The following is a 9,984-nucleotide window of genomic DNA, read 5'->3' on the forward strand; positions in this document are numbered from 1 at the left end:
CATACTGAATGTACTTATTCAAATTCTTTCATTGAATATAAACTGTGCTCATTAAATCTATATAGTCAATGCTAATATTTCACAAATGTGAGAAGTTAATTTTGTTCTTGAAAAATAAAAGTTTTAGAAATTGTTTCTTTTCTTCCAAAGTGATCAATATAAATAGTAAAAAAGGAAATATAGCTCCTGAACTATTGGTTTTCTTATCAGTTTTCTAGCTAGATATTCCTCTTCATCATTTTAAAAATCATTGTAAACCTTTACCATTCCTCAGTTTTCCAATAGAAAAATACTGCGCCCTGACTAGAGTAGTACATGATAAGAATGTTAAGAATAAAATGGAGTTAATTATACTCTAAACTCACTGATACATGTTTAAAATATTATAACTATTGTAGACACAATATCTTTAACGTTATTTCATTTTCTACTTTTATGGTACTTCCTGGTAAGGCCAAAGGTGTAAGAAATTAGCTTGGTTTTGAAAGATCATCTGCAAATTTTAATTTTACTTAAAGAGGCAGCATATTATATATCAAAGTACTAGAGAGAGACCATAAAATTGTTTCTAACCTGATTTTTCCAGTTCCTAGTTTTGTGACCTTGGACAAATCATTCCTCATCTATAAAATAAGGAGAATAATATATACCACAGAGGCTCAAGTTAAATATAATGTATGCAGCAGTATTTTGGAAATGATACAGTATGAATTCCTAGAGGGCAAGGACCCTGTCTGTCCTGTTTTCTTTTTGAAATCCCAGGGCATGCTTGGTACATAACAGGTGCTCTGTAATTATTTCTTGAATAAATTCATTGAATAAATTAAAATTACATATTACTGTTATGGGGAAAGAGCATGTGCCTGTCGATTTCTTGATAAAATATAAATGGAAATTCTAAAACAGTTTGGACATTCCTCGGGCCTAGGGTAATAAATGAATTATTTAAAGCTCTCTTAATTATAACCATACATTCTTCTTGAGGGATATGTCATTTAGTTCCTCCCAGCTTTTTTTCATTGAAGAGCTAGAAAGGTAAACAATTTTGACTTAGTGTCTCATAAATTTTAAGGGCAAAATGAAGGTTCATCAAGATTGTGTCTATTCCCTTCCACTCTTATTCCTGTGCACAAATTCTACCTTCACTTCAGCTCTGTAAAGGCTTCAGGTACTTTTGATTGCCATTCTTTCTATTCTAATCATGTTTACCTCCCTTTTGACATAAATGCAAATCTTTCTTCACTTAAGCTGCTAGAGTTTGTGGTTTATGATTTCTTAGATTCCCAATTTTGTGTTGTTTAATTTCTTCCTAAGTACTACTGTGTAGCTTTACACAGAAATATAGTCTTTTTCCATACAAATTTGAGGTCTAAAGTTTCTTATCTTCTTGTCACTGGTTCCTTTGTCCTTGGTTCCTGTGTCCTCATCCTTCAGTCTTTGTCCTTAACACTTCAAATCTCACTTTTTGTCTTATATAATATTAAAATATAATTATACCTTTGTTTAAAAATACAATATGTTATTTGTATTTCTATTTTTACATTAAAAATTTGTAACTTTTTTAGCTTACAAAAGAAATACTTATAAAAACAAAAAGTAACCATTATCAAGTATAGCACACAAAAATTGAATGTTGTACACACTGCCATACCTCATAAATGTCTACTGTTAATATTTTATTGTATATTATCCCATATTCTTTTCCCATGCTTTTGCTAATATGTCTGTATATGTGTGTATACATAAATAAAATTAAGCTACATATACAGTTTTTTTCTTAATAATTTATCTAGAATTTTTTCCACTTTAGTATTTATAGATCTACCTCATTCTTTTTTTACAACTCTGTATTATTCCTTTGAACGGATGTACCATAATTTATTTAAACATTTCCCCATCTATCAACATTTAGTTGGTTGCAGATTTTCACTACTATAAGCAATGGTGAAGTAATAGTCTTTGCTTTCATCTTTATTAACTTATGAGAGTTTTTCTGTAGGATGACTTCCTAGAAGTTGGATTGCTGGGTTAGATGCTATTTAATGTTTTTTTAAAATGTGTATCCTTTCTCTCTTCTGCAAACCTCTTTAAAAAAAAAGTGTAATTTAAGCAAATGGATTACCATTGATTTAAGTGTAGATTAACTGGAAATGGTACTTAACTTCTTACATGATATTTTGCCTTGGTTTTTTCCTTATATTACTGTTTATTAGATGAACTGACTAAAGATTGGAAAAGGGAGTGTTTGATAATGGGTTTCATTCTGACTCTAGTACTCTATAAACTGTATCGTCTAATATATTTAGATAGATATGTTAATTTATAATTTAGTTGTATGATCAAATCGATTGAAGTAAATGTAAACTAAATCATTATGTTTGCTCCCCAGGGAACAGTATACCAAAAATATTGCTGAACAGGAAAATCTTGGAAAGGTAAGAATGCATTTTTTTTTTTTGGCTGTGTTGGGTCTTCGTTGCTGCACGCAGGCTTTCTCTAGTTGCAGCGAGCAGGGGCATGGGCTTCTCATTGCTGTGGCTTCTCTTGTCGCGGAGCACGGGCTCTAGGCACACAGGCTTCAGTAGTTGCAGCACATGGGCTCAGTAGTTGTGGTACGTGGGCTCTAGAGCACAGGCTCAGTAGTTGTGGCGCACGGGCTTAGTTGCTCTGTGGCATGTGGGATCTCCCCGGACCAGGGATCGAACTTGTGTCCCCTGCATTGGCAGGGGGGTTCTTAACCACTGCACCACCAGGGAAGTCCCAAGAATGTTTTTTTTTTAATGTGTCTATTCAGGCTTTCAGTACATGGTTATGCCATTGTCATTTTTTTTAAGGTTATAGAGGAAATTGGAACTTTCTTACTCCCTTTCAAAGATGAAGACTCTTCCTTAGGAATTTAGTTTTATAAAACTGAAGGCACATGAATTTGGGAGGAGGGGGGAAATCCAGTTTTAAATAACAAAGAGTTCATGCGTAACAAACAAAATGCCACGTTTAATGAACTACAAGTTTCAGATTATTCCCAGGTATCTGGGAATACTGGGATTATACTTATAAGTATAAACTTATTCATTTATTTTATTTAATAAACGCAAAGCTCTTACTATGAGCCAGGGGCTAGTTTAAGTCCTTTAGAAACATTGATTCAGTTAATGCAAATAATCGAAAAACTTTACTTAAGATACTCACTCCCTACCTGCCAGTCTTATATGAGGGCTACTAAAAATAGGAGCATGTGATTGAGTCTTGTTTTCTCAGTTCTCTGAGCCACTCCTAGTAGAAGAGGTGGTGGGGCCTTGAACATCAGGACTTAAATGACTAATTGATTTTTCTAATTGATTCTAATCTTCAATGATTTTAAATCCATGTTGCATAGTGAATGCTAACCATGCTTCACTATACGCCATTTTATCTGTTCTTTACTTAGTTTCACTATTGAAAATTGAAGTTCCTTAGTTTTTCTAATAGAAGTGTCAAGTTTGTAGCATCAGAGTTAGAAATTGTTGGCTGCAGTTTTTCATTTAAAATACTGATTATATATGGGTGTCTAATTTCAACGTTCAAATATTCTTGAGGCTGCAGCCTGGAAATGATTTTATATATATATATAGGCTTGTCCATCCTGAAAGTACAAATGAAAAATATGGCTTTGTTTCAGTCTTAATGCACTGTACAGTTTAGCTATTGGTCTGACTCAATAAATTGGTGATAGTAAAATTATTCATTCTTACTTTCATTTTTTCGTTTGAGTCATTATTAAAAACATATTTACATATATCTGCTTTTACATAAAAGCTGAATTAGCTCCCATAAACCTGTAAGTAATATTCTAACGATGAACTTCAGAAAAACAAATAGTGTAGAAAGCAATGAAGTAATTGCTAAGTAGACTTTTTAAAAGTCTTTTTGAAAAAAACTTTAAAAGGAACTAAAAAAATTAAAAGTTTTTATTATGGAAAATTTCAAGCCTAAATAAAAAATTGAGGAAATAATGTAAAGAACTCACATATAACCATCACTCAACTTCAGTAATTAAATTTGTGACCAGTCTTGTTTTATCTATAGTCCCACTTCCAGATTTGCCCATTTTTAGGCAAATCTCACAGATTTAATTGTTTTATCTAGTCATATTTCAGTATGTATCATAAAGACTCTTTTTTTTTAACATAACTGCAATACTATTATCATGCCAAAAATAATTTAACAATAATTGCATAATACCCAATACCCAGTCAGTGTTCAAACTTCACCAATTGTCTCATAATTTCTTAATGGTCTATTTGTTCAGATCAGGATCCTAATAAGAGTTCATACATTGCTATTATTTGAGATATTTCTTAAGTCCCTTTTTCTCTAGGTTACTAGTCCATCTTTTTTCTTTACAATTTATTTGTTGGAAGAAAAAAAACCTGATCATTTGTCATTTTCCAGCATTCTGAGCTTTGTTGATGGCCTCCCTGTAGTGTCAGTTAGCATGTTCTTCTGTCCCCAGTATGTCCTGTGAATTGGCAGTTGGGTTTAGAGACTTGATTAAATACGATTCAATATTTGGGAAGCTCTCTTTTTGTAATGTAGGCAGCCAATGAAAATCACTTCCTCAGTCCATTAATTCATTAGAGGTTGCAAAACAGTCATATTCTAATTATGTTGTTCCTTCTTCATTTATTGGCTGGAATAATTCTGTTAAGAGCAACTTACCAACTCTGGTTACTCTAAAGTACAGGTCATATAGGAAAGGCAGAATAACTGCTTGATTTGTTTATTACTGGTTTTCAAAATGATGGGTTCATTTTTTATCATCCTTTAAAAGTATAACTCCCAGATTTAACATGTTTTAAATGTTTCAATCCATTGCAATTATTATTCCTATCCATGCTCAAATTGCCCCATGTTTGGCCGGTTGGAAGCCTCTTGAAGTCAGCTCCTGAATCCTTTTGAAACAATCCTACTAGGTTTTGATGGCTTTTTTATTTTCTGGAATGACAAAATGTTCCAAACAAAGGGCTCATTCTGTACATTTCCTGTCCCCAATCTGGAATCAGCCATATCTATAAAAAGTGTTCATCTGTTCTTTTTGTATGAATTGTGAATAGATGTCCATCATATTAATCTAAGTAAAAAATAAAAAGAAACATTAAAGCTGATTCTTCCATTTCATCAGAGAAATTGAGTTCTGTACACCTTATTCCATTTATGAAATGACATGCCATACTCAAAAGGAAAAAATAATTTTCATATTCGAACGTATGTATTTGAATCAAGTTGTACGTTCATTTGCACAGTATTTTAACTAGAGACTTTGGGGGCTTTAGGATTTAGTATGATTGTCAATAATTGACTTTCATCCAGGTATTTCATAAATAATATAATTTTTTGTATGAAAATATTCCTCTATTTCATTTGTTTTGAAAAGTATCTGGGTGGATGCTATGTGTAGAGAAATATTTTTCAAACTTTGAATCCTTTCAAAGACCCAAACTTAATTGCTAAATATGATTAAAGATTATTCTTTCCCCTTCCAGTGTAGTGTTTTACTGCAGGATTTTGGAGGAAAGCAGTAGCAGCAGTCTGACGTCAAGCATGTTCCAGCAAAATGAGCCACTGATTAGTTCATGCCCGGATTGTCAGGCTGTATCATTTAAGAAACAAAGCTTCTTGATCCTCTCATTCCTAGAGTGGATCTAAATTTTCAAGGCAAACACAGAACATACCTAGGCTTTGAAACTGACAATAGCATATGCCTTCCAAACCAGCAAAGACTGGACATCCACAGACCTCCTCATGCCAACTGAGTTTCTGAAATTAGACCAAGCTATAGTGCTACAATTCACACTATCATATACTAGAATTTGCCTTACCAAGATGGAATATTGTACTGAAAGTTGTAACTTTCCTCCTCCTGTACCACCTCTTCCTTTTAAGAACAATGAAATCTGTGACAAGTATTTTTTGTACATTGCAACTATCCACAAAATAAATCTGTAATAAGTGACAGTAATATAATATTTCTGATACAGACAGTCCCTACCTCCTGTCTTTGGTTCTTTAAATAACTTTTTATAGGTTGTTAGGATTTTGACAAGGAAATTATTCCAATAATATAAGAAAAGTTACAGTTAAGTAGTACCTTAATCTTAAAATCATGCTCAGTACTCTTGATCTGACTTACTACTTTTGTTTTAGTTTATGAGGATAAAAATATTTGTTGTGAGATACTTTATTTGTAACATAGACTTAAATAGATGTATTTGCATGCCAGGCATTGTGTCAAAAAATTGCTGGTTATGTTTAAATTATATTTTCTTAATTCTGTTTTGTTTCCTGTTGCTATTTGCTGTTAACTTTGCTTTTCATTAACCATAGGTGGAGAGGGCAGTCTTTAGTAAGCGTTTTGAACCTGGCCTCACTTTAGTTTAGCCCCTTATTTGGGCAAGTACCAATGACCAGCCTTTTCACTTATGTGCTTAGGTCACATGTTAAATCAACCGTGTATACTAAAAGAGGAAAAGATGGAGATGTTCCTGTGTAATCTGTTTCTGTGCCTTTGCTTGTTTTTCTGCCCTTCTTGGTGATTTCTCACACTGTGTGTCAGTGTATGTATTTCTGTCGCACTGTTTCCTTATGTGTGTACTATCATCTCTGTTTTTCTCTTCTTTCCTTCCTTCTTTTCTTTCCTCTCATTGTCTCTGACTTTGTGCCTCCCTTTCTTTGTCACTCTCCTCAATTTGCCATAATACAGAACCAAAGTATAGTTTTGCAATGTATTGAAAAATGTTCTTATTCCTATTTATAATTTTAGAGTCAGTAAGTAGAACAATTTTGGCAGGTGGAACTATGTAGGCTAGTAGTAACAAAAACAATTCTGATAAGGATTTGGGCCTTTTTAGAATATCACTAGACCTTCTCCCTGAGGAATATTTACATACAATTTGATTTATTTGGGTATAGAGCATACCCTTAGAGCATACTGATTCAGGAAAGAATACAGTATTTAATAATAATAACATGTATAACACATGGTAGTTTATAATTTTTTCCATATCTATTGTCATGTGGAAAAAATAATCTTATAAAGCAGATACTTTTATAATTACCCCTGTTATTAACCTTAATTAACAACTGAGAAAACTGCAGTCCAGAGAAATTGTCTTCCTTACAGCTAGTGACAGAGCCAGAGTTGGAACTCAAGTCTTCTGACTTCCAAAATCTGCATATTTTTATATACCATGTTACTGCTCCACTTTCCAGATTCCCTTTATTTTTTTCCCCCTTCCTTTCTTTTACATTTTTCTGTTCTTTTTAAATTCAGGTTGTCCTAGATCTATCATAAATTTAGTTAACTTTTATCATCTTCGTTTTCATCTATCATAGGAGAACCTGGCTTAGCTATTATTCATCAGATGTACAAAGCATACCATATTCTTCTGATTAGAACAATAGAAGTAAATCCCTATATGAGATTTAATTATTCTTGATTTTTTTTTTAACAATAGAAACTCCGGGAAAAACAAAAAGCTGTACGAGAAAGTCATGGTCCAAATATGAAACAAGTGAAAATGTGGCGTGATTTTGAACAATTGATGGAATGTAAGAAACAGTGCTTTCTGAAACAACAAAGCCAAACTTCCATTGGTCAGGTAATTCAGGAGGGAGGAGAGGACCGGCTGATACTCTGAGTTCATGTGTCATTGTTTGGGGTTTTAGCTGATACTGCTAGCTATAAGCATAATCCCATGGTGTATTCCCTTTCTTGAAAGTGATTTGTACAACATTTTGCTTTCAGATTAGCCATTCCCTGTTAAGTTTTCTTGGAAAATAATGTTAAGGTAGATTTAGGTTTTAAAAGTTTTTTAATATGGAAAAGAGTCTTTTATTTTTTTGCTTAGTTTAGACATAGTGGTGTCTTCTGTGTTTTATGAGACAGGAGACTGAGTTTACTATCTGTAAATGTAAACATATGTCCATTAAGAAACTGTAGGGTTTTTTAACATAATAACCCAGTGGTTTAATGTTTTTCTTAATCTTTTTTTAACTTTAGAGGAATCTTTTAGGAATTAATATCTCTTGTTTTGAAGAAACATTTATCTGAAGTTCAGCAATTCCTACAGTTTCACTTCAGTTTCTTTTTCTTATGTAAAATTCAAGAAGATTTATTATTTTGAATAACATATTTGTTCTATTTGTATTGTTTAAACACAAATAAAACTTGGTGCACATATCATGGCTATTTATTTAAAATTTATATAGTGTAAATTTTTATTCTTTTTTAAGTAAGTATTCATGTTATAGTACTGTGTTAAATTTAAGGATTATTACTTATTTTCACCAAAAGTCTAATATAGTATTTAGGTTTGGGGGACTGTTATTTTAAATATAAGAAATTGTCGAAGTGCCTCAAGTCTCTGCTTCATCTGGACAAGGTATTTGAAGATTTCTTTGGTTTTTCCTTAAAGAAAGATACTAAATTCATATGCCACCCTTTACTTCATTTCAGTTTCAATTTACTTTTCAAAATTTCTTTTAGATTTGAAAACTCAAATTTCAAATTGTTAGCATGTCCATCTTGGGTTCTTTCTTTTTAGCTATCCTGGAGAAAACAAAACAAAAACATTTTAATGAAGAAAGTTGTTTCTACCCTGTGCAAAATATACAAACTGGATTAATGGCTTTGGGTGTATTTGTTCCCACATGTGTTCTACTCTTGATTTTTGTTAGAAAGTGTCTTTCTTGGTAATCAGAGAATCTTATTAGCATGGAAATTATTCGTAATTCTAGGAGCTATTACTGGAAGAGATGGGATCCATCAGAGTATGGAGGAACTTACCAGGAAAGTATAGAAACAAAGTTCTTTTTTTTTTTTTTTTTTTTTTTTTGCTGTACACGGGCCTCTCACTGTTGTGGCCTCTCCCACTGCGGAGCACAGGCTACGGACGCACAGGCTCCGCGGCCATGGCTCACGGGCCCAGCCACGGCATGTGGGATCTTCCTGGACCGGGGCACGAACCGGTGTCCCCTGCATCAGCAGGTGGACTCTCAACCACTGAGCCACCAGGGAAGCCCCAAAGTTCTTTTAACATATCTTAAGAAAAAAAGAAGCATTTCAATGTTATTAAGTGGTTTGAATCTGGTCCTCAGCTTACTTTAGCTACTTATTTGGTCAAATATCCGTTACCAGCGTTCTCATTTGTGCCCGTAGATCAACTATTAGATCAACCATGTACTAAAAGAGGAAAGGCTATGTTCACTGTGTGGAAGCAAACCCTTATTAACTCAATAATCAGTTTTTGAACATTGAGGTAAATGTATTTGTTCAGTGTTGGCTACTGCCTTGTTATTTTTAAGCCAGTAGTAAGTGATATTCCTTTAACCAGAGTATGAATTCCTTTGCAAATATTTGAAAAAGACTAGATGTGCTTCCCAGAAACAGCATTTTATTCCCCAAAGTTATGTCAATTTGTAAGATTATTAAGCCTAATGATTAGTTTTTTCAGCCTTCACTGTCTTTGATGCTCTTCTCTTAATTTTTAAAATTGTTAGCGACAGATACTCCAAGGAATGCTTACAATTCTGATTTGATTATTGCTTGCCTTCTGTATTCCACACAGAAAGAGTATGTGGATTAAACTCTAAGGCAGCTCCAAAATTACTTTATTAACTGAAGCCGAACATCATTATTATTTTAAGAAAAGCAAATTGAAAAAAAAAAAAAGCCCTAAAAGTACAAAGTTATTTATAGTTTTTATGTAACATTGGACATTTAGTAACACAGCTTAATGGGTTTTATACAGTGACTTTCCACTCATTTTACGATTTGATTGGAACATTAAAAAGCTTTGACTAACTCTGACAGTTTTTGACAGCTGGCACTTACAGAAGAAGAATTTATTACATTTTTCCTTCAGGATTGATACTCTAGCTGGCTAATTGATGAGAGTACTTAATCGTTTTAGAAAATAATCCGGCTTCCACATGATGGCCCAAATA

At 33.0% G+C, this 9,984-nt stretch overlaps 1 protein-coding gene across 1 annotated transcript in view; it reads left to right on the plus strand.

Moving 5' to 3' along the window:
* The window catches only part of IFT81 (intraflagellar transport 81), an 85,979-nt gene extending 77,763 nt beyond the window's left edge, over nucleotides 1–8,216 (plus strand). Inside the window, exons 18-19 of the mRNA XM_022597811.2 lie at nucleotides 2,390–2,435; nucleotides 7,494–8,216. Of these exons, the coding sequence (XP_022453519.1) occupies nucleotides 2,390–2,435; nucleotides 7,494–7,676 (229 nt within the window). The 3' untranslated portion in view covers nucleotides 7,677–8,216. The remainder of the gene's footprint in view (nucleotides 1–2,389; nucleotides 2,436–7,493) is intronic.
* Nucleotides 8,217–9,984: the final 1,768 nt, after the last annotated feature.

Source organism: Delphinapterus leucas, chromosome 14 (assembly GCF_059928025.1).
Source record: "Delphinapterus leucas isolate spDelLeu-1000000601 "Yukka" chromosome 14, BTC_Dleu_Yukka2, whole genome shotgun sequence".
Lineage (NCBI taxonomy): Eukaryota > Metazoa > Chordata > Mammalia > Artiodactyla > Monodontidae > Delphinapterus > Delphinapterus leucas.